The sequence below is a fragment of the Rhinoderma darwinii genome, chromosome 2 (genome assembly GCF_050947455.1).
Source record: "Rhinoderma darwinii isolate aRhiDar2 chromosome 2, aRhiDar2.hap1, whole genome shotgun sequence".
Classification (NCBI taxonomy): domain Eukaryota; kingdom Metazoa; phylum Chordata; class Amphibia; order Anura; family Rhinodermatidae; genus Rhinoderma; species Rhinoderma darwinii.
The window spans coordinates 431,752,208-431,778,218 of record NC_134688.1 but is presented as its reverse complement, the minus strand read 5'-3'; the positions used below and the strand labels follow the sequence as shown (position 1 = coordinate 431,778,218).

The 26,011-nt window shown below is 44.4% G+C and overlaps 1 protein-coding gene across 3 annotated transcripts in view; it reads right to left on the bottom strand.

The window, feature by feature from the left end:
* PIR (pirin) overlaps positions 1-26,011 on the bottom strand; it is a 57,405-nt gene extending 31,394 nt beyond the window's left edge. The window contains exons 1-3 of one of the 3 annotated variants that reach the window (XM_075850885.1): positions 25,927-26,011; positions 21,248-21,395; positions 11,866-11,958 (exon numbers count right to left, since the gene is read on the bottom strand). In XM_075850885.1, the coding sequence (XP_075707000.1) occupies positions 11,866-11,958; positions 21,248-21,361 (207 nt within the window). In that variant the 5' untranslated portion in view covers positions 21,362-21,395; positions 25,927-26,011. Of the gene's footprint in view, positions 1-11,865; positions 11,959-21,247; positions 21,396-21,488; positions 21,557-25,202; positions 25,595-25,926 lie in introns of those variants that run through there. The other 2 variants (XM_075850884.1, XM_075850886.1) reach the window with 2 other exon arrangements.

Here is a 26,011-nt window from a genome sequence, read left to right as displayed (position 1 = left end):
TCATGGTATATATATTGATCTTCAAATTGTCCCATATATAAATTAGCATAGGACGGTGCGAACCTTGAGCCCATGGCGCATCCTTTGATTTGGTTATAGAATTTATTATCAAAAGTAAAAGAATTGTGATTTAAAATAAAGTCAACACATTTGTTTAAAAATGCAATTTGATTCTCTGGCATACAGGTTTTGGTAGATAATGCAGAACTAATGACCTTTAGACCTTTGGAGTGGGGAATATTACTATAAAGGGCAGTTACATCAGCTGTGAGGAAATTGATGGGGTACATAGAATTGGTGATGTTAAGTGAGTGAAGTTCTCTGATTACTTGGGTAGAGTCCCTAAGGTATGATGGAAGGCTAACTACTAAAGGTTGAAGGTGAGTATCAATGAAATGTGAAAGGTTACTAGTAAGGGACCCAATCCCCGATATGATCGGACGACCTGGGGGGTTAGTTATGGATTTGTGCACCTTGGGGAGATGGTATAAAAAGGGTATGCTTGGGAAGGGCATATTGAGAAAGCCTCTTTCCTTTTTGGTGATGACCCCTTCATGGAAAGCTGTATCTATAAGAAGGGCGTATTTAGGTATATGAATGGGTAACGGGTTTATAGCTAATTTAACATAGAAACTGCTATCGTCCAAAATTCTATAAGATTCATCCAAATATTTGTCCTTGTCCATGATAACAATCCCACCGCCTTTGTCAGCAGAACGGATCACAATAGTATTATTTTTGGCTAATGATTTCAGGGCAATTCTCTCCTGGTAAGTGAGATTGTGAGGAGTATTGATGGGTTTATCAAGGGATCTGAGTTCATTACCAACTAGAGCAGAAAAGGTTTCTATAAAGGAACCTTGGTGGTGCAAAGGGTAAAAGTTTGATTTAGGGTTCAAATTGGTGGCAATAATTACTTGGGGACTAGCTGAAGTGGATGGTTCAGAAATCGCAGTCGGTAATGGAACGGTAGGGGTCATTTTTGACATAGAGAAATGCCTAGTAAGGGTAAGTTTACGGATGAAACGATTAAGGTCCATAAAGAGATCAAAAGTATTAGGTGGGGAGACAGGGCAAAAAGAGAAACCTTTGCTAAGAAGACTAATCTCATGTGTATTAAATTCATAAGAGGATAAATTGAAAAGTTTGATTTTTAATAATTGGTTCGATGTTTCTTCAGATTGGTTGGTGAGGTTCTCTTTGTTTGCATTTCGTTTACGGCCTCCTCTTCTTCCTCTATATCTAATTTTCTTTTTGTCGATATTTTTTGAACTAAGGGAAAAAAATGTGTGATTGTTTGAATTTTTGGACTTATGAGGTAAGTGATGAGGTGGTCGTTGCTGTTGATGGTCGGCGTGACAGGTGGCATTGTGAGTTGGGAAGGAAGTCCTAAAAAAGAAGTAGTAGTGTCTAAAAAGGAAGAACTTTTCATCTTTATTATTTCGTTCTTTACTTATTACCATTTACCGGCTGCCGACTTGAATATCGGCTTTATAGCGTATCATTATACCATACCAGATTCATTTGTTCACCAATTTCATATACATTATTCATATACATTATTGTTACTCTTATTCTCTCAGTAATGCTCACATTTATGTTTTTGCATTCTAAATTTATACATATGACATCTCTTTCTTCTAAATTCGTTGAGCCGTTATTTATGTTTTACCGGCTTTTGCCGACTCCGTTCTTTAGAGTGTATAAGGATAAATTTTTATTTGTCTCTCTGACATTCCTGATTATTGTGCCAATATGCTGACCATTTATATATTTTACATATTTTATTATATTCTTATACTGTTTATAATTGTTTTATATCTTGCATTTACACCAGCACCTATTTTTATCCGTTTATTTCACGGACAGCCATTCCGATCACCATATCGAGTAACCGGTTTAAAAAAAAAAAAAAAAAAAAAAAAAAAAAGGAGGTTCGTACTTACCGAGAACTTCCCGGCCGTTGCCTTGGTGACGCGTCCTTGGTGACGCGCCTCTCTTGACATCTGGCCCCACCTCCCTGGATGACGCGGCAGTCCATGTGACCGCTGCAGCCTGTGCTTGGCTGCAGCTGTCACTTGGACTGAATTGTCATCCCGGGAGGTCAGACTGGAGGAAGAAGCTGGGAGTTTTATCGGTAAGTCAGTTTTTTTTTACACGTTCACGTATATTGGGATCGGAAGTCACTGTGCAGGGTGCTGAACCAGTTTAACTATTTCAGCACCCTGGACAGTGACTGTCTCCTGCCGGGTTCGGTCAAAACGAGTTCGGCCGAACCCGGTGAAGTTCGGTTCGGTCATCTCTAAGACACTCCGTTCGGATGTTTGTAAACAGAAAAGCACGTGGTGCTTTTCTGTTTACATTCAGTTTGACAGCTCTTGCGCGAATCACGCAGTTCGCACGGAAGGGCTTGCTCGTGATGCTCGAAAAACGCAGATTTTTAAAACATGTCGTGAGTTTTTTTCAGCGCACACACGCTGAGCAAAACTCACGGACTGTCTGCATGCCCCCATAGAGTAATATAGGTGCGTACGACACGCGTGAAAAGCACGCGCGTATATTACGCTCGTGTAAATGAGGCCTAAGAGTGTAGTGCTTGTTTTTAGCAATTGTTTGTCGTTTTGTAAACAATTTTTGGTAGGGGTGCCCTGAGAATTTTTTTTTTTTCCCTTGGGTGCCTCGAGCCTAAAAAGGTTGGGAAAGTCTGCATTACAAGGACAGCCCATTGATTTTAATGGACACTGTGTAATGCTCCACCTGTGGTGGCTCTTCAGTAGAATTGAGCACTTTGTGATGGGTGCCCTGACAAACTACAGCCGGTCTCTAGGGGACCAGCAGTTGGACAACTTGTGATCAGCTTATTGTCGGAGGGCCCATTTAGCAAAAAGGGATTGTCCAAAGCAGTTAACCCCTTTAAGTGTCCTGAGCTGCATCATGTCTTATATGATTCTTGATGCCTTCATGTGGCAAATCATTTGTATAATAAAGAGGGGACCTGAGGAAGCCAGAGATGTGTGATTGTAGTAGGATGTGACGTACATACTGTAGCACAAAATAAGTTTTTTTTCTAATCACGTTGTATCAAGAATTGCTTCTAAAATAGAATACGGGTCTCATGGAAAAGACAACGTGGCGACAAAGTGCTTACAGGTCCATAATACAGACCAGGGGCAGCCACAGACAGCAGAGGGCCCCTGTGCAAGAAGAGTATATGGGCCACTGGCTCTTCAATAGCTTATTAAAAAGTATCCCCCTTATGTCCCTCTCACAACCGACCAGTAATTATGAGCTATGGGTTAGCTCAGTCTCTTACATGCAATTAAATAGACAGTAGGAAGCGGCTAGCTGCTTTTAAAGGGGACAGTGCCCCCCTTACCTACTGGCAAGAAAACAAAATGGAAAGAAAAAAGGAAACGGCCGGCGCACATAGTGCATCGAATGTGAAACAAATGACAGAAAAATACAAGGTAAGTAGCTATGCTAACCTGGCGGTGTTTTGTTCGGAACACAACACCCTGTGATGCGTGTCAGTAAATTGCGGGACTCCCGCTGTTGATCCGTTCCAGGGCCATCGCTGGCTCCGTAGGTAAATATTGCACAAATGGAAAAATCTGTGGATGTATAAAAATTGCAGTATAGCTACGCGTTTCAAGATCGGACTGACCTCTTCCTCAGGCTGTTTAAAACACCTAGCTATAGCTATACTGCAATTTTAAAATAAACACATTTCTCCAAGAATACATTGGTTTGTTCAAGCCTTTGTCTACGAGCCATCACCTGGATCATATCAGAAATTCTCTGGGTACGGATATACAGGACAGCGCTGTTAGACACCCCTTACCTACCGGGCCCTTGTACAGCAGCACAGGTTACATATACAGACGTGTATGGACTCCACGTACAGACTTCATGCATATGGACGCTTATGAAGAACGGAGTATATTTTAAAATTCACTGTACCAATACCATGACTAAAAACATAATTTCTTGTGTAGACTGAGAATTCCAGCAGACATTCTTTACATGTCAGAGCCCTGTGTGATGGTCAATTCCAGTGAAAAGTCTTTACATGATGTAATGTCAGACAACGCTGTATATCATGTTAAACTTTACCAGCCTGTCTCCAGATGAATATCATGTGGTTCCAATTGTGTGCGCCAAATAGTTGCCATTGCTTAGTATCATAGACTGTGTAACTACCGTTCAGACCAGAAAATAGAGATGGATGTATGTATATAATATATATATTTTATTTTTTTTTATTTGTTGTACTTTATAAATAATTAGATTTGTATATGATGAATATTATAATAAGAACAAAACCCTTTCAGTTGTATAAAACGGCTACATTTATTTGGTAAAATCTTATGTCATACCCTATTGTTCACGCAATGATCTCTAAGGGTATGTTCACACGGCCTATTTTCGGCCGTTTTTCAGGCCGTAATCGGCCAAAAAATGACCGAATAATTGGAAGCAGAACGCCTCCAAACATCTGCCCATAGATTTCAATGGGAAAAACGACGTTCTGTTCCGACGGACCGTTCTTTTACTCTGCCGTTTTGCAGATTACTTCTTGGGCCGTTTTTTTGAGCCGTTTTTCATAGACCCTATAGAAAACAGCTCCAAAAATGACAGTAAAAAAATGCTGCATAAAACGCGAGTGATTTAAAAAAAAAATCTGAAAATCAGGAGCGGTTTTCCCATGAAAACAGCTCCGTATTTCCAGACGTTTTTGAGTTTGCGTGTGAACATACCCTTAGGTTGGCAATTCGCTGAAGGTTTTCTGCTGTGGAAAAACTCAGCAACCAGATGTTAAATGAGCATGAATTAGATTTGCAAAATTTGCATTCACATTTTGCATTTGAACACCATTGAGTGCTGTGTAATCCCTAATTCCCCCTCTTAGTATTGAAGCTGGGGCAATGATCAGTAAGAGGCCTGCCAGGGGTCAAGGTAGTAGAAGAACCCTCATCTCGTTGTTAGGCTGGATTCACACGAACGTGTATTACGTCCGTGCGGGCCGCGTGGTTTTCACGCGCCACGCACAGACCAATACAAGTCTATGGGGCAGTACAGACAGTCCGTGCTTTTTGCGCAAGGTTCGTCCGCTGCGCAAAAAGCGCGACATGGTCAATATCTCGGCGTATTTTGCGCATCACGCACCCATTGAAGTCAATGGGTGCGTGAAAACCACGCAGTTCGCACGGAAGCACTTCCGTGCGAACTGCCTGTTTCGCGCACCAGCTGTCAAAAGGATGAATGTAAACAGAAAAGCACCACGTGCTTTTCTGTTTACAAACATCCGAATGGCGTGTCATAATGATGGCGGCTGCGAAAAGCACGCAGCCGCGCATCATATGATGCTGCCTCACGGAGCAGGCAAGTGGCTTTTGCTCAGGCAAAACGCCACGTGTTTTGCGTGCGCAAAAACACCACACGTCTGAATCAGCCCTTAGGGGACAAATCTTTAAGTAAAACTAAAAAGCCCTTTAACACTGGCACGGCAAAATACCTCAAAGACTTCTTGAAATAAAAGGTATTAGCACAGCTCATTCCTTATCCAAAAAACAAAGGTATGTAGTAGCACAGTGCCCTCTAGTGGTCAATGTGGGGATTGCAATGTCAAAACGCACGTAAAATACAAAGCACTCCTGAATAGGTGTAAAAGGCTGGGTTCACACGACCTATTTTCAGACGTAAACGAGGCGTATTATGCCTCGTTTTACGTCTGAAAATACGGCTACAATACGTCGGCAAACATCTGCCCATTCATTTGAATGGGTTTGCCGACGTACTGTGCAGACGACCTGTAATTTACGCGTCGTCGTTTGACAGCTGTCAAACGACGACGCGTAAATTGACTGCCTCGGCAAAGAAGTGCAGGGCACTTCTTTGCAACGTAATTTGAACCGTTCTTCATTGAACTCAATGAAGAGCAGATCAAGATATACGAGCGTCACAGACGCCTCATATATTACGAGGAGGAGCATTAAGGGTATGTTCACACGGCGGGGGTCCGTAACGGCTGAAATTACGGGGATGTTTCAGCCTGAAAACATCCCCGTAATTTCAGCCGTACCGGCAAGTGCAGGCGCTTGAACGCCGCGTCAATTACGGCCGTAATTAGCGCTGCTATTCATTGGAGTCAATGAATAGCGGCTCCAATTACGGCCAAAGAAGTGACAGGTCACTTCTTCTACGCGGGCGTCTATTTACGCGCCGTCATTTGACAGCGGCGCGTAAATATACGCCTCGTGTGAACAGACAAACGTCTGCCCATTGCTTTCAATGGGCAGATGTTTGTCAGCGCTATTGAGGCGCTATTTTCAGACGTAATTCGGGGCAAAAACGCCCGAATTACGTCCGTAAATAGGCCGTGTGAACATACCCTAAGGGTATGTTCACACGTAGTCAACAAAAACGTCTGAAAATCCAGAGCTGTTTTCAAGGGAAAACAGACCCTGCTTTTCAGAAGTTTTTTTACCAACTCATTTTTCGCGGCGTTTTCACGCCGTTTTCGCAGCGTTTTTTACGTCCGTTTTTGGAGCTGTTTTTCATTGGAGTCTATGAGAAAACAGCTCCAAAAACGTCCAAAGAAGTGTCCTGCACTTCTTTTGCCGAGGCTGTATTTTTACGCGTCGTCGTTTGACAGCTGTCAAACGACGATGCGTAAATAACAGGTCGTCTGCACAGTACGTCGGCAAACCCATTCAAATGAATGGGCAGATGTTTGCCGACGTATTGTAGCCCTATTTTCAGACGTAAAACTAGGCATAATACGCCTCGTTTACGTCTGAAATTTGGCCGTGTGAACATACCCTTACGGCTGAAACGACGCAGCTGTTTTCTTCTGAAAACAGCCTGTCATTTCAGCCGTAAATGCATGCTTGCTATCGTGTGAACATAAGTTGAATTAGTAATTTATCCATTTTCTTCTTTAGTAGTGGTGTGCCTGATTTTAAAGTCACATTTGTGTGGGTTTAATTTCTTTTTTTTTTTTTTTACTATTTTAAAGATACTCATGAAAAGGTAAAATATTAGAAGTCCTCCGTGTTAATTTAATATGACAAGAATCTGATAAACATGTCAGTAAAATACGTATGGTTTAAAGGGGTTGTCTGGTTTCAGCAAATAGATTTAATTCTTCGTATAATTAAAAGTAATAACATTTTCTAATACACTTTCGTATAATTTCCTCAGTTTGCAAGATCTCTGCTTGCTGTCATTCAATAGGAAGCTCCATTGTTTACAAGCTTTCTTAGTCATATTGTGATCACACAGCAGCACTGCTCGTTACAATTGCAGTATGTGTATCAGAGCGGTGTCTTGCAATGAGCCGTGCACCTGTGTGTCCATCACAAGACCAAGACAGATTTGAATCCCCTCGATGTACACAATAAAGGTTTCTAATGAATGACTGCAAGCAGAGATCTTGAAAGCCATGAGGACTTGATAAGGAAAGTTAATTGGAAAAATTAATAACTTATTTACTAAAACCGATTTTCCAGCTTTAGACATTGACGGCATATGTTCGCTTATTTCCCTTATAAAAAATAGGGTTTAGGTTCGTTTTTGCAAGTAGTAGAATTGTTCCTTCTAGGTGGCACTGTTGCACTTTCATCTCCAAAAGCTGACTGCATCAAAATTTCTGAAGTGCTTATTAAGGGTATGTTCACACGCTTAACCGAAAACTTCAGAAAATACGGAGCGGTTTTCAAGGGAACATACCCCAACACTGGTAGATTTTAGACTCTCAGCTTCCTGTTTTACAGGTAACTGCTTGAATTTCCATTAAATGCAAGTTGCAACTTCAATATTTATTATTCCGTGTATATATATATATATACACACACACACACACACACACACTGTATATATATATATATATACACACACACACATGCAACCTTCTCAATGAATTAGAATATCATGAAAAAGTTAATTTTTTTTCAGTAATTTAATTCAAAAAGTGAAACTCATTCTATAGATTCATTACACACAGACTGATCTATTTCCAGCATTTTTTTCTTTTAATGTTGAAGATTATGGCTCATGGTATTTTCACACGTCTTATTCTCTGCCTTTTTTCGGGTCGTAAACGGACGAAAAAACGAAAGCAGAATGCCTCCAAACATCTGCCCATTGATTTCAATGGGAAAAAACAGTGTTCTGTTCTGACGGGCCGTTTTATATCAAGTCCAGAGTCAGCGCAGCGTCTACCAGGACATTTTCCAGCTCTTCATGCTTCCCTCCGCTGACAAGCTTTATGGAGATGCTGATTTCATTTTCCAGCAGGACTTGGCACCTGCCCACACTGCCACAAGTACCAATACCTGGTGTAATAACCACAGTAACACTGCGCTTGATTGGCATGCAAACTCGCCTGACCTAAACCCCATATAGAATCTATAGGGTATTGTCAAGAGGAAGATGAGACACCAGACCCAACAATGCAGACGAGCTGAAGGCCGCTATCAAAGCAACCTGGGGTTCCATAACACCTCAGCAGTGCCACAGGCTGATCACCTCCATGCCACGCCGCATTGATAACACCTCAGCAGTGCCACAGGCTGATCACCTCCATGCCACGCCGCAGTGATATCACCTTGGCAGTGCCACAGGCTGATCACCTCCATGCCACGCCGCATTGATAACACCTCAGCAGTGCCACAGGCTGATCGCTCCCATGCCACACCGCATTGATGCAGTAATTCATGCAACAGGAGCCCCGTCCAAGTATTGAGGGCATATAATGTACATACTTTTCAGTAGGCCAACATTTCGGTATTAAAAATCATTTTTGAAATTGGGCTTATATAATCTAATTTTCTGAGACACTACATTTTGGGTTTTCATTACCTGTTACCATAATCATCAACATTAAAAGAAAAAATGCTGGAAATAGATCAGTCTGTGTGTAATGAATCTATAGAATATATGACGTTTTGAATTGAATTACTGACAAATTAACTTTTTGATGATATTCTAATTCATTGAGAAGGACTAGTGTGTGTAATATATATATATATATATATTTTGTTTGTCAAACCTATGTTTAAAGGAGTATTCCCATAAAAAAAAAACACGGGATATTCCATAAATATCTGATAGATGTGAGTCCCATCTCTGGGATCCGCACATACTGTATCTCCAGAACGGTGGTCACTCAACACCCATCCGTCAGGTGAGGCAGTCGCCATATCCAGGTGAGAATAAATAGAGAGCTAGACTCTCTCCATTGACGCCTATGGTAGCTACGGAAACAGACAAGTATGCCTGCTCAGCTGATTCCCTAATTTCCCTAGGAATCAATGGCATGGCCATCTGTCCATTGATTCCCCACCTGGATGAGGCGGCCGGTTGACTCCTGTTTTGGAGATACTGCAGGTGCGGGTCCAAGGAGCGCACACAGGGAGGGGGGGTTTCCAGTTGCCTGGAAACTCCTCCGTGACCAGGGCTGGAAGGCCCTTACATACTAGTGGCGTTGCTATCACCGGGCATTGGCGCAGTGCCCCTGGCGACTGCCACATTCAACTGTATCTGTGTCCTCAGGACGCAAATACAATTGAATACCATGGCGGAGCAGGAAGCTATCACCACCCTGCTCTGCCTTTACTAGGCTACAGCCACATTAGGTCTGCAGCCTATAAGACGCTGGGACAGGGTCCCTGCACAGCCAGCTCGACGAAGTCACTGGATCACCCCGGTCTACGCAAGGATCCCGTCTTAGCGTCTCACAGGCTGCAGGACTGAGGAGGCTGTAGAGCTCCGTTTATGGGGGGGGACGGACGGACGGACGGACGACAGGGCTGGGTGAGTATAATTTTTTTGTTCAGGAGGGCACTATCTACATGTGGCATCTACATGGGCTGTGTGGGGCAAGGGGAACTGAGTGTGGCACTATCTACACTGGTTTTTACACTAGCAGTCAGTGGGCAGTACATATCCACTACTCTTGCCCTTTGTTTTTGTTTTTTAATTAGAGCTTGTAATCTAAAGGGCTAAGCTGATGGCTAAGTGTAGACCAATACTCGTAACGTAAAAACCAGTGGGTAGCGGGAACGTGGAAAAAAAAAAAAACCTTTGTTTGAAAAGTATGTGTTTGGAAACTCCCTTTAAATATCCTGCGTTTGCCCCTGGGTGCCAGAGTTGGGATCTGCCTCTATCAGACATTTATGGTGGATCTCCTGCGGTGGCACTACAAATTGTTGGGCACACCATGTGATCAGATGGCCGTTGGGGGAAGATTTCTAACAAAAAGAGCTCATCCAAAGCAGACAACCCTTTTAAATCCACATATTCCGATCGACCCTTAAGATAAACGTAATCATTTGGTGGTGTCCATTAACCCCTTAGTGACCACCAATACGCCTTTTCATGTCGGTCACTAAGGGGCATTAGGCTAGGCTGACGCCTTTTAACTTTCGCCTTTTAACTTTCGCCTAGTCGAAGTCCTGCACGGGTCTCCCATGCAGGTAGGAGCCGATGACAGCTGAGCTCCTGCTCCAACGCCCGCGATCAAAGTTTACTTCGATCGCGGCCGTTTAACCCGTTAAATGCCGCCGTCAATAGCGACCGCGGCATTTAACTTTGTTTACAAAGGGAGTGAGCTCCCTCTGTCACCCATCGGCGGCCCGCGAATGCAATCGCGGGTCTCCGATGGGGTGTCATGGCAGCCAGGGGCTTGATAAAAGCCCCCAGGTCTGCCCTGGACATATGCCTGTTAGGACGCGCCGGAGGCACGTCCTAACAGATTGCCTGTCAGATTTACACTGACAGGCAATAATGCTCTGGTATACGAAGTATACCAGAGCATTATAGCAGGGATCTGAGGATCGCACAGTAAAGTCCCCTAGTGGGACTAATGAAATAAATAATAAATGTGAAATAAAGATTAATAATAAAAGTTACAGTAAAAAAAACAAAACATTTTTTTCCATAAAAAGTGGTTTTATTTAGTAAAGGTGTAAAAAAATAAATAAAAGTCCACATATATGGTATCGCCGCGACCGTAATGACTCCATTAATAAAGTTAATATGACATTTAAACCGCAAGGTGAACACCGTAAAAAAAACGCAAAAAACAATGGCGAAATTGCTATTTTTTTCCATTGCCCCCCAAAAAAGTCATAATAAAAACGAATCCCATGCACCCCAAAACAGTACCATTCAAAACTACGTCTTGTCTCGCAGAAAACAAGCCCAAAACATCACTACATTGATGGAAAAATAAAAAAGTTATGGCTCTTGGAAAGCGACGATGCAAAAACAAATTATTTTAGTTCAAAAGGTGTTTTTATTGTGCAAAAGTCGTAAAACATAAAAAACCTCTACATATGTGGTATCGCCGTAATCGTACCGACCCATAGAATAAAAGGTAACATGTTATTTACGTCGCACAGTGAACGGCGTCAATTTAAAAACGCATAGAACAATGGCGGAATTTCAGGTTTTTTTTTATAATCCCCCCAAAAAAAAGTTAATAAAAGTTAATAAAAAAATTATATGTACCCAAAAATGGTGCTATTAAAAAGTACAACTAATCCCACAAAAAAACAAAGTCCTTATACAGCTATGTAGACGAAAAAATAAAAAAAAGTTATAGCTCTTTGAATGCGACTATAGAAAAACAAATAAAATAGCTTGGTCATTAGGGCCTAAAATGGGCTGGTCACTAAGGGGTTAAACACACCTATCTGTACCAGACATGCCCTCTGCCCTCCTCTCTCTCTCCATCAGTCAGTAGTAAAGATGGGCATGAAGACGGCTGGTGAAGTGCTGCTGACATAATGCTTAGTGTAATGACAAATATTCAGGGTGTCAGCTTTAACGAGTATTTTTATTTCTCCCTGTATTTCTTACCGTTTCAAATCCTCTATGTGGGTGGTCTGGGAAGCCTGCTGGCCTGCCCCCTTTAAATTCATCCAGCATCAGGAATGGATCCAAATTTTTTAGCTAAAATAAAGATTAGACCCATTAGTGTAATGTTAATATAATACAATTCACCAAGTTTAACATGTTAAAATATTTTTTAGAAATATCGCTTTAACAAAACTATTCAAAAAAGCGGTGGAACTACAGACTATGCAATGTTTCCCTGAGGAAGGGACCGATTAGTGTCTGTAATGCACTGAATCGGTTTGTCTCCAGGCAGACTCCATAGTAAGGCCTCATGCACACGACCGTAGAATTAATCCGTAATTACGGACCCATTCATTTCTATTGCCCACGGACACCTTCCCGTATATTTACGGGAAGGTGTCCGTGCCGTAGAAAGGCTCCGCAAAAGATAGGACATGTCCTATTTTTTGCATTTTACAGACAGTGTTCCCATAATTTATTATGGGAGCACGGCCCGCAAATGCAGATGACTGTCCGCGGCCGGCCGTAGCTGCAATCACGAACCGGGATTACGGCTATGGCCGTGTGCAGGGGCCTATCTAAGTGATGTCATACCTAATAGTTCAGTATTGCAGAGATCCAATGAGAAATAAGAAAATGCTCCCTGGTATATCTCTGCAAAAAAGGTCTCCTCCAGAAGGAAGAAAATGTTCCCTTCAGTATTAAGGATTTGTTGAATACTTTGTGATTTATTTCTAAATATGGGATTCTGATTTGGACTTCTCTCCTTATAAATGAATAATACACATTCACATTGATTATTGTATAATAAGAATGTTCTGACTTGGGAATACACCAATTGTACAGACATGAGCGACATAGACTCTGCTGATTAGTCTCCTGGCAGCAGCAATCTGAGAGGCTACATTCACACGTGGCAGATTTGCTGCAGAAAATGTTAACACCAAATCTGCTGACAGTCAAGAGTTTTGGTGTGGCTTTCCTTGCAGCTAGTGTAGAAAAAAACCGAAAAAAAATAAAACAAATACTATACAACCCTTCCCCTTGCAGCGCTTCCCTGGTCCCCCCTCTGGTATCTGGACACCCGGCCTCCATGTGACTGGCTGCAGTAGTTGTGTGTTGTGTGTCGATATCTCTGGAGGCCGGAGAGTACAGAGACTGGCGTAGGACCAGGAAAGCGCTGCCAAGAGAGCGCATGGGGAGGGTATTATAGTGTTTTTATTTTAACTACCTGGACTTGCGGATATTGCTGTGGAGCCGCAGCACAGTTCACAACACTAGGATTTTCTTAAGGATTTCTTCAACATCTGCAAACAACCTGTGCACTTCCTGCTGCATAAATTGACATTCTGTGGATATAAAAATCCACACCGCAGGTCAACTGATGCTTGGAAATTTTCCATAGCATGTGGGTAAGATTCGTTCACATCTCGAAAAGAATAACCACAGAGAATCCACTTTGTGTGAGCAGAGACTTATAGTTCCTGTACCAGTGCTGATCTCAGGCACAGGTAGAAACAGTGAACATATTGCCTAGTATCCCTTTAAGGACTTGTGACTTTGGAAGTCCTGCCCTGTACAAAAGATTGTGCTTTCATGTGGTCAAAGAACTTCTTGGTGACTTCGAATATATACTGGGTGATTCAAAAAGGATGGTGCAAAAGTAAAGGCCTGGCTTATAGGGCTGAATAGAAGAGGATGAATTCGCCGACAGGCTGGTGTTCAGCGATGAGGCGACCTTTCACCTCAGTGGGAAGGTCAATCGCCACAACATTACAATTTGGACTCCGAAAAACCATGTGCCCTTATCGAGCACAAACGTGTTCTGCGCAATGAGCAGGCGCCAAGTCAACCGTCCCTTCTTTTTTGCCAAGGATACCGTCACTGGTCACTTCTACCTGGACACGTTAAAGGAATGGCAGATTACGTTTGGCAGATCTTCCCCTAACCAGCAGGATGGTGCACCACCACATGTCTATTTGAGTGTTCACTGATACCGGAATGAAACTCTAACGGAACGTTGGATCGGCTGTGCCGTAAATAAAGATTCACCAATGTTGCGCTGGCCTCCACGATCACCAGATCCAACACCTTGCGATTTATTTCTGGGCGGCTACATCAAGGACTCAGTGTATCTGCTCCCCAGCCACAGGATCTGAACAACCTGAGACAACGCATCACTGAAACAGTGGAGTCCATATACGAGGATATGCTGGTACGCGTCTGGACAGAACTGGATTACCGCCTAGACATCTTCAGTGTCACCAATGGAAATCACTTTGAACATTTGTAGTGAATAGATAAAACTTGGATAGATAATGTGTCTTTTCAATACATTTGTGTAATGTTCTCTTGGTTATGAATACCGAGGCTATAATTTTGCACCATCTTTTTTGAATCGCCCTGCATTTTACAATTAGCCTGATTTATAAGAACGGTTACAATCAGGCAACGCTTTTGCACCTTTTTTTCTTACAAACAGTCAGGGCCGCCATCAGGGGGGTATTACTGGTACTCCCGTCAGGGGCCCGGCCACATGGATGAAGAAAAGGGGCCCGCCGGGCTGCCGTCGCCCCCCCCCCCCCTCGGACTGTTGCCCCCTCCTCGCAACGCTCACGGGCCCCCCCTCGCAACGCTCACGGGCCCCCCCTCGCAACGCCCGCGGCACCCCCCTAGCGACCCCCCCCCTAGCGACACTCCCCTAGCGACACTCGCGGCAGCCCCTGCATACCTGTTGTAGCTTCACTGGAGGGGAAGATGCAGCATGTGCTGAAGCTGCGTGTGGAGATCCCGCCCCCCAGCTCCTCTACACTGCCGACCGGACCTGCAGGCTGGTGAGTATGTTCCCCTATCCATCCTGCTTCCCATCCCCCTGACCCCATTTGTAGATTGTATAAAGCTGGTTAAAAAGTTTGTTGGTATTTTTTCGTTTTCCTAGCGTTTTTTTGCCGCGATTTTCGTAATCGCGGCAAAAATGGCGCAGTTTTGCCGCGATTATATAAAAATCGCGGCAAAACCGCGTGATTTGTGCCGCAATTACGAAAATTGCATTAAAAAAAGATACAAAACATGAAAAGTGCTGTTAGGCTATATTCTCACAGTGCGGTCAAATTGTGGCAAAAAAATGGGATTTCACCGCACTGTGTAACTAGACTAAGGCCTTATTCAGACGGCCGCATTCGGTCCGTGACATACGGAGCGTGTATCGGCTGTATCTCACAGGCTGACCACAATTCATGGAACCGGACTCCTAGCATCATAGTTATCAGTGTTGCTGGGAGTCCCTGCCTCTCTGCGGGAATACTGTCCCATACTGTAATGATGCTTTCAGTACGGGACCGGGGACAGTATTCCCACGGGAACCGAGGGACTATGATCATAGATAACTGTGATGCTAGAAACCCGGCTCCCTGAACTGTGGTCGGTCCGGGAAATATGGCCGATACACGGTCCTTATATCACAGACCGAACATGGACGTCTGAATAAGCCACTTACTTGCCTCCTATTTTTGGTGCGGATTGCGCACTGAAAATTCACTACAAATTACAATATAAGGCCTTATTCACACGAACGTGTTATACGTCCGTGATACTTATTAGGTCGCACGGACTTATGTTAGTGAATGGGGCCATTCAGACTGTCAGTGAATTTCACGCAGCGTGTGTGCGCTGTGTAAAACTCGCGACATGTCCTATACTTGCCCGTGTTTCGCGCAGCACACACCCATTGAAGTCATTGGGTGCGTGCAAATCGTGCACGGCACACGGCAGCACTTCCAGGTGACGCGCGTGATTCGCGCTACAGTAGGTAAAGAAGTGAAGGGAAACATAAAAGCCCCCCCTTCTTTACTGTGTTGTAACATCAAAACAGAGTGTCCTAATGATGCCGGCTGCGCGAAAATCATGCATCCGGGCACCATATGCTGACGCCACACTGAACTTTTGCTCGGGCAAAATGCAGCGTTTTTTGCGCGTGCAAAACGGACATGTTCGTGTGAATAAAGCCTAAGGCGATATTCAGACCAACGTGTGTGAAATCAGACGTGAAGAACGGCCGTTTTTTGTGGCCGATTTGCAGCCGTGCGGGACCCGTTTTCACACATCCCTCATAGACTTGAGTCTATTGAGGGATCCGTGAAAACGCACAAAAATAGGACATGTCCTATTTTTTTACAGGCCCTTCACACGATCCGTTAGAACAACAACCGTGTGAATAGCCCCATAGAAATACATGCAGCCTTGTGACGGCCATTAAAAAAACGTCCTTCACACGGACGATTAACACGTTAGTCTGAATAAGCCCCAACTCATGTGAATGGGATTTGTCAGAACGTCATGCACGTCCAGCATTTCACCCCACAAATATTTTTTTTTCAGCTTCCCAGTACATTATGCGGTACAATAAATGGTGCCATGGAAAACTACAACTTGTACCGCAAAAAACAAGCCCTCAAGTAAAAAAAATTATAGCTTTTGGAAGGTGGAGAGGAAAAAACAAAAGTTAAAATCCCAAAAATGGCTGAGGAGGGAAGGGGTTAAATAAGCTGCATGCCTATTAGCCCTTATTCACACGACAGGGTTTCCCGGCCGGGTGACGGCCGTTCATAAATCGGCCGTCACCCGGCTGCAGTAGGAACAATAGACCCCTAAAGGGCTATTCACACGACAAATTTTTTGATAGGCCGGGAAAACCGGCCGTCAAAAAATGGGACATGCCCTATTTTCGTCCGTTTACCCGGCCGCCCGGCTCCCATAGAAGTCTATGGGGCCGGGTAATACACGGCCATCACCGGAATGTGTCCTGAGTGATGGCCGTGTCTACCGTCGCTCGCTCTCTCCTCCTCACAGCGCAGAGTGCATGTGAGGAGGAGGAGTGTATCTCATTCAGAAGAAGCGCTCTATGCTGGAGGTAACACTGTGGGGGTACTGCTGTAGCGACGTCCCTGCTCTGCTATGTGCAGGGGTACTGTGTGGCAGGGCTGGGGTGTACAGCAGGTGGAAGGGGGCGAGGCGCTGGCTCCCTTCCCAAATCGCCCTGGCCCGGCGAATCAGCCTCCTTTCCGCCCTGGCGCTTCTTCAGGCATCGCTGCAGCTATAGCAGCCATAGCGGCTGCTAGCGGCGACGCCTACCATGGCCGATGGCGCTGCTAGCAGCTGCTGCGGCTGCTACTGCTGTAGCTTCGTCCCTGCTCTGCTATGTGCTAGCCCCACTTTAGCTCCCTGAAGGAGCGGAATCCCTGTGTGTTCGGGGATTCCGCTCCTGGACAGAGCGCTTGATGTCTCTGTCCATATCTGGGCAGTGACATCAGGGGAAACTCCTGAAGCGGAATCCCCGAACACTCTGTGACCGGGGATTCCCCACCAGGAGAAGCCAGTAACGTTCAGTGTCCATAAATGGACACAAACGACAGGGGCTTTTCCTGAAGTGGAATCACCGGCCACATGGGGATTCCCCTTCAGGAGTTGCCCCTGATGTCACTGTCCAGATATGCCTGGCCCGGAACGGATGCAAACCGGCCGGGAAAAACGGCGGGACCCTGTCGTGTGAATAAGGCCTTAGGGTATGTTCACACAATTAGCAAAAACAGTCTGAAAATACAGCTCCTGATTTTCAGAAGTTTTTTAAGCAAACTCGTGTTTGCTCATCCACTTCTCTTCGTTACCACCCAGCTTCTGGCAGTGCACAGACACACAGCGTGTCCTCGCGAGATCACGCTGTGACGTCACTCACTTCCTCCCACAGGAACTTCATCGCGTCGGATAAGCGAGGACACGCTGTGTGTCTGTGCACTGCCAGAAGCTGGGTGGTAACGAAGAGAAGTGGATGATGCTGATTCGTCAGCATCATACACTTCCATTCACAACGCCCAGCTAGTAAAAGAAGTAAACACGCCCAGATGTACACACATAATACACGCCCAGCTAGTAAAACAAGTAAAAACGCCCAGATGTACACACACAATACACGCCCACTTGGACATAACTTTAAACACGTCCAGTTGTACTTAAGAAAGGCTCATTTGCATAAATATAAAAATGCTCATACCTTGGCCAAAAATGCTTGTTTTTGAAAAAAAAACACCTTACTGTTATCTACATTGCAGCGCCGATCTGCTGCAATACGAGATAGGGGTTTGAAAATCTGGTGACAGAGCCTCTTTAAGGCCCCTTCACATCGTATTGTTGCCCTAAGTTTATCGTGTAGTCAGGAAATCTCCTACCTTACAATATAAACAACGTAGACGATAATTCACAGGGCTCCATTATGTCCTTTTAGCCTCCGTCGGGCTGGAGGATGTCGGTTTAGCTTCTTTTTGAAGGATGAAATGGCGTAGTAAACTTTGTTATTCCGGAGTCCCCAGGCAGCATCACAAGTGCTCTACCTGTGGACTTTGTCCCTGGGAGCTCCTGACATCACTGTCCATATATGTAGAGTAACGTCAGGGGATTCTCCAGGGCCAGAATCCCTGGCCAGAATGTTGCCGACGCTCCGGCCGTGTACTCAGGCTTTGTGCAGCTTCGGACGTCACTTTATGTATATGGACATCAGGAGCAGCGCCATAGTCCCTGGGCAGAGCGCTAGTAGAAGGCTCCAGCCCTGTTCATGGACAGTGACTTCAGTAGTTTCCCCTGGGCCATTCCCCAGGCGACGTATCCCACTATATGCTATACAGTCGGATACTTTTTAGCTAAATAGATCAAAATCCGGAGCATGAACCGGTCACTGCCGGCTCCATGGTTTCCTTCACTGTAATTGACATCAGCACCAAAATCATTTAATGCGAATAACATACAAACGTGAGCGCCACACTTTCCGTTGCCCACCCCCGGTAATGGAGGGGGGGGGGCCCAGACATCATGGCTGTATGGGGCCCAGAAATTCCTGATGGCGGCCCTGCAAACAGTACGCAACACGGAACTCAAAAAAAGCCCTCTCGCCCCACTGTGTCTGTGTCCTCGAGATTGCAAGTCGCAAGTTAAAGTACATATACTGCTGTTATGATTACTGCAGTTCAGTTTACGGTCAACAGTGTGTGTGGGGCCCTTTCCTGACTTTACTATGGGGCCCCATGAATTTTACTTGCACCCCTGGCTGCAGCCCTTTAAATCACATATTAGGTAAGCCACACAAGGATAGTAAGGGTGCTCTCACACAACGCCTATTTGTCTAGAATGAATGCCTATAGAAAAAAAATATATATATTCCGCAACTCTAGTTCTTGTGATGCGGAATTTTTTTTGTCATAGGCATACATTATAAAGTTTTCCACAGCGTATGTTTACGCTATGGAGATATAAGGCCAGTACGCCCCATGTGACTGCCCTTTATAGTCTTATTTTTTTTTTCTAATGTTGGCTTCTGATCTCCAATTTCTGTTCTTCTGTTGTTGATTTATTTCATTTGCCAGTTGCCGTGCCCCGGCTTGATCTCGCTCTAGAATCAACAAACTATTGTAGGCGAATTTGGCAGGATGTCCAATAATTCAAACACAATTACCCGTAACATTCGTCCTTGTTGTATCTAATTGTGAACATGGGGAACGTTCCAAACACATGAATCAGAAGTTTACTTATAAAAGCCGCTCGTTTTTATTCATTGTGTACACCCCACTAAACATTCATTGTAGTACTGACAACAGATCTACTCTAACCTGCCATAAAATCAATATAGGATACAAGCATATAAATCAAAATAAATAAATCACAGTACAGTGAATTCCAACTATTCCAAGGTGTATATGTGTGTAGTCTGGCATAAAGCAAAGTTGTATGATTAGAACAGGCCCATTTACAGGACGGCTCCTCAGAAAAATTCTAAAATTAGAGTCTGGTGGGCATTCACTTTCAGTGATATGAGTCACAAACACTCCCCTCCCCCTGCTGTCAGCCAATCACGTCTCATCACAGCAAACTGCATTGTGGCAAATACTACAACCTCTTCACTATCCTCCTGCTGTGTGAGATCGTTCTCTCCTACCAGCCACTTCTACCGATCCCTTTTCTGGTCTGTAGTGTCTCCCAGGTCACCCCATCTCTACACGGCTTATGAGACAGTTCTTTTCAGTCACTGCAGTCTGCTGTGTGATGTCGGAGAGAAGATTAAGCTTAAAGGGGCTGTCCATTTTCAGCAAAATAATGTTATTTTTTCTATAATGAAAAGTTATATCATTTTCCAATAAACTTTCTGTATTAATTCCTCATGGTTTTCAAGATCTCTGCTTGTTGTTATTCAGTAGCAACATTCATTATTTACTTCCATTGAATAAAACTCTGTCCATGGTCATGTGATGGACACACGTGCTGGGATCATTACAGTAGGTGTATCAGACCTTTTAGAGAATGTTTAGTGGGTGAATATGTACCCACACCTATATGTCATTACAGCAACTAACAAATTCAAGAGGCCGGTCCTTGTCCTTAGTTGCCTTTTAACTGAAATTACTTTATAGTTATAACAAAGAAAAGAATTGTCGAATGTCAGAAAAACAACTTACTTTGCCGATAATAAGGGTAAAATACAATATATTGTATTGATAAGTGGTCATGGATAACACACACACACACACACACACACACACACACACACACACACACGTTACCCTCCCCCTCACCTTGCCTGAATAACCTGAAAGATGGGTGTTGTCTCGCTCAAGAAAATTCAGTGACCTATTTAAATGTTAGTACTTTGAGCACTTTATGTATAGAGAAGTTGTAAAATATTTAAAATAAAATGTGCTGTTAAAAAGACACTAAAACCGTAGTCTGTAGACAGGTTGAAATGTTACACGTGAAAGTTTAGTTATTTATTACTTATTTTATTCATATAGCACCAACATATTCCGCAGCTCTGTGCTGAGACTGTCATCACTCACACTGATCCCGGATCCCATTGGGGTTCACAAACAAAATTCCAAATTAATCTCAGTAGATTTTTTGGAGTGCGGGGGGGGGGGGAAACCGGAGAACCTGGAGGAAACCCAAGCAAACACAGGTAGACCATACCTACTCCATGCAGATGTTGCCCTTGGTCGGGTTTGAACCCAGGATCCCAGCGCTGCAAGGCAACCGTGCCAACTACCGAAGATGTAGCACTATGGTGTCTATTCTTTTAACATATAAGTTTACAGAGTATATTTTGCTCTGGCGGGTAAGAAATTATTACAATGCTCTATGGGGAACCTCTGAAAAATATTTCCAATTGAACCCCTGACAGATTTGTTGACTTCTTTGAGATCAATTTGCCATCCTAAAAGTAAAAACGTTTGCATTGCTATCTTCCATGAAACCTCTGACTAGGTTACAAGGAACAAGAGGGTTCTGTGGAATCCTGGTTAGGACACATTGGTTTGGGTGAGTTATTTTAAAGACATAATATGCCTACCTCTGATCTGCCAATGCTCCTGCGGACACGTGCACCAACTCCCTCTGACTGCTCAATACTGAGGACAACCTTCGTCACTTTTCTGCTGGCCATTCTTGCAACTTGAGGCAGCATACACGAGTCAGAATCTTGTCCCGGATGCTGCGATCTGTAACATGCACCAAAATTTTCAGCTGAAGGATTCAGTTTATGGTCTCCAAACAGCACACACAATACCAGAAAGCACAGCGTTGTAACATACATGAGAGTATAAGGCAGGATATTCAGTCATCCACTTTTTTCTCAACTAAATGGGAAAAAACAACCAAAAAAAAAAAAAACACGTTAGAAAGAAAGGCCCCCCCCAATGGTTTAAAGGGAATCTGTCAGCAGTTTAGATGCATCAAAACTACTGACAGTGTTATATATGGGTGGGGGAGGGCACCGTAACGATACATTTTGTCTCAGTCTCGCAAGTTGCATGACCGAGAAATCAATGATTAAAGGGGTTTTACCATCAGGGACATTTATGACATATCCACAGGATATGCCATAAATGTCAGATAGATGCGGGTCCCACTTCTGGGACCCGCACCTATCACTAGAACGGGGCCCCCTAAACCCCGTTCTACCACCCTATGCTCTAGCTAACTTGTGTGATTCCCAACCATGAAGAAGAAAACAGCATAGCTTGCTGAGCTGCGGGTCATTATCCTCCATTAGGGAATACCGATGTCATGAAATGTGTGGCACTATCTACATGGGCACTAAGTAGGCACTGGCACTTTGTGTGGGGGCACTGGCACTGGAGCCATTATATTGTATGGGGCCTGCGGAAAGAGGGCTCTGTCGTTAGGAAATACCGATTTCATGAAGGGATGTACTTGGTCTGCAACATTTAAGTAGGTGGTATGTGTCAAAGTAACATCCGTACGAATGCCAAGACCCAAGGTTTCCCAGCAGCACATAAATACCTCCCAACCGTCCCGGATTCAGCGGTGCAGTCCCACTGTCCCGGGCGGCCGGTGGTATGTCCCGCTGTCAACTATATTCCCAGGACGCAGATACAGTTGATCCCAATGAAGCAAGGAACAATCAGCTCCCTGCTTCAGCATTCACTGTCCACTCGACAAGGACTCCCCGGGTAGAGCGCTACTTTAAGCGCTGAGCCCGGGGACGACCTTGAAGTTGCTGTGCTTATAAGGACAGTGATGTCAGGCTTTCAACAAAGGGACTCCTGGCCAGAGCAACGCAAGCTCTCTGGCCAGGGACTTCTGTCTTGGAAAAGCCCTTATATGGACAGGGACGTCAGTGGATCCTCCAGTAGTGTTGCCGACGCACTGCTATTCCTGAAGCAGAATCCCTGGCCAGAGCGCTGCCGACGCTCTGTCCAGGGATTCCACTCCTGTATAGAGTCCCTGACATCACTGTCCATATATGGACAGTGACGTCAGGGGATACTCCAGGAGCGGAATCCCCAGCCACAGCGTTGCTGACGCTCTGGCCGGGGATTCAGCTCCTGGGAGAGCCCCTGGCATCACTATCCATATATGAACAGTGATGTCAGGGGCTCCTCCTCGAGCGGAATCCCCGGCCACAGCGTAGCTGACTCTGTGGCTGGCGATTCCACTCCTAGAGGGAGCTCCAATGGTTCCATCTACAGGGGAGTGTACCGCTATTTACATGGGGTGGAGCTATCTTCAAGGGGGCGTGACACTATCTACATAGTCACGGTGTCACTATCTACAGGGGACACTGTGGCGCTAGCTACATGGACACTGACACTGTGTGGGGGTACTGGCACTAGGGGCAGCTAAGGTGGCATACAGTATGGGGTAGCTAAGGCGGTATTATACTGTATCGGGGGAGCTATAGGGGCATTATACTATATGGGGCAGCTGTGGGGATATTATATGGGCAAATTTGTGTGGGCATTATACTGTATGAGGGCATCTGTATGGGAGCATCTGTGTGGGCATTATGCTGTATAGGGGCAGCTATTGGGGAATTATACTGTATGGCGGCATTATACTGTGGGAAGTAACCGTGGGAGCATGATACTTTGTGGGCTGAACTGGATGTGTACGAGTGGGGTTAAAGGCGTGGTTTAAAATGGAAAAAATATTGCTGCGCCGTATCAGTTGTCCCTCTCAGCGATTCTTGAAAGTTGAGAGGTATGAAACATTGCCCAGAGCATCACACTGCCTCCGTCGGCTTGCCTTCTTCCGATATGACACCAGGATGCACTCTCTTCCCCAGGTGAGTGATGAACACATACACCCATCCGTCCTCATGATGTAAAAGAAAATGCGATTCATCAGACCATGGTGGACAGGGTCAGTATGGGCATTCTGACCGGTCAGCCCCAAACACAGCAAACTGCGATGCTCTGCGTTTTCTGACACCTATCTATCAAAGCCAGCAGTAACTTTTTCAGCAATTTGTGTTATAGTAGCTCTTCTGTGGAAGCGGACCAGGTGGGGTAACCTTCACTCCACACAAACATCAATAAGCCTTGGGCACCCATGACCCTGTTGTGGATTCACTGGCTGTCCTCATTTGGACCACATTTGGTAGGTACCAACTACTATATACCGGGAACACCCCAGGAGTCCTGCTGTTTTGGAGATGCTCTGACCGAGTCGTCTAGCCATCACAATTTGGCCCTTTTTAAAGTCGCCCAGATCTTTACACTTTTTCTGCTTTCAATATATGGACTTCAAGAACGGACTGTTCACTTGCTGCCTAATAAATCCCAGACGCTATTGTAATGAGATATCAATGTTATTGACTTTACATGTTAGCGGTTTTAATGTTATGGCTGAACGGTGGAAATCACTAAGCATTTCACATACACTGAGTTTCTGCATGGGAGCAGTGCGTCCATGTAGGTGGGGGGCGGGGGATAATGTTTTTCTATTGATATAGCTAACATTTTACATCCGTAGAGACGTCTTGCACCAAAGACACCCTTGCATTTTGTCTTACAAACGGTGTGTGTCAAGGATTCAGGGGCGTGGCTTGATGTTTGTAAAGTTTATGTTATGGAAGAGAAGTTTTTGTATGACAGGTGACAACATGACTGGTGTACAAGTATGTAAAGATCATCAGTCATATCGCAGCCATCGTTCAAATCAACGGACTGTTGATCACCCCAGAGATGTTACTGAAAGATTGAGACTCCTATGTATTTTCACTAATAGGAGAACAACTACAAAATGCAGACTAACCCCTTTAACCTAAGAAAGTTTACGTGTGCAAAATGAAATCTGTAGAAACAAAATAAATTTAAAGAAACATTAAGATTAAAGGTATGTCCACACAGGGCGGATACGCTGTGTAAAAGCACGCAACATATCCGCCATGTGAGCCGCAGGGAATTCTGGCTGTCCAAATTGTGGTGCAGTTTTTGACCATTATGTCCGCTGCGGAAAACTGCACCTGAAGAAACCCCCCCCAAAAAAACATCATACTTACCTATCCATGGCGACGCGTCTCCCCAACGTCCTGCAGCCCGTCCTCCAGGGATGGCGTTTTATCACATGTGACCGCTGCAGTGGTCACATGGGATGAAACATCTCAGGAGGCCGGCCTGGAGGAAGAAACACAGACTTCTGGGTAAGTATAACTTTTTTTTTTTTTTCTACGATTCTTACGCAAAAAAACGCAACATCTGCTATTTTTTGCAAGATTTAACTCCCCATCAAATTCAATGGGGAAATCCAGCAACAAATAAGCAGTGTTTACGAAAATACAATAGACACGTTGCGGTTTAAAAAAAAAACGCACATCAATTTCTTAGCGTTTTTTTCCGCGCAGCATTTATGCAGCGTGTGGATGAGATTTGTTCTCTCATCCACTTTGCGGCTACTGTATCAAGCTGCGGATCTTCTGCAACGAAATCCACAGTATTTACACAACGTATGAACTGATCCTTACACAAAATATAAATCGAGAAGTATAATCTCCATCCTACCTGCTCTCCTCTTTCCCAGGGAAGGCTTGTGACTGTGCAGTGGGTGCAGCAGCTCCCTATAAAGGCTGTGGGAACCTACTCACCATGATTCAGCAGAAACTGTGCACAGTAGTGAGGGTGACAGCAAGTAACGCAAAGAATATTGTTACTGACAGTCTCTGGGCAGCACAATTCAGGAGTGTCTGTTTACTGGAGGAGCGTGGGATAGTTGGGGTTAAAGTGATTGGTCTATGAAATAGTATAAACCATCAGGAAGTAGTCAGGGGGGTCATATCAGGATAAAACAGCGCCGCCCCTAAGGCTAGGGCTACACCTAAACTTTTTAAAGCGAGATGTTCCCATTATATCGAGCTACTGCTGCAGTCCAGAGGAATACATTGAGTTGCATGCAAGTCAGTACACCCCTGTGATCTGCAGCTGTCACTCAATAGTTAAAAGGAGAAACTCCCACTACAAAATGTAGGAGAACAGATACAATGTTTCCGTCTGTTTCATTACTGTTAGATTCTACAAGGAGTTCTGGTATGGAAGGAGTTAAAAGAACATTCTATTCTGTGACTCTGCAGGATTCTAAGATTTTAACACTAGCCTTTCCAAATTGCTCATATGCACAGATATGTAGGTAAGACTGACCCATATATATGATGTCATTGTTATATATGAGACGTAAAAATAAAAAAACAGACATGCTGCCATTCACACGATTATCAGAAGGACGCAGTACCTGTGACGTCATCAGCCTGACACCTGGTAGAGTATACACAATGAGCTGAAGCTGAAGCCCCCTCCCAGAACACAGGAAATCCCTC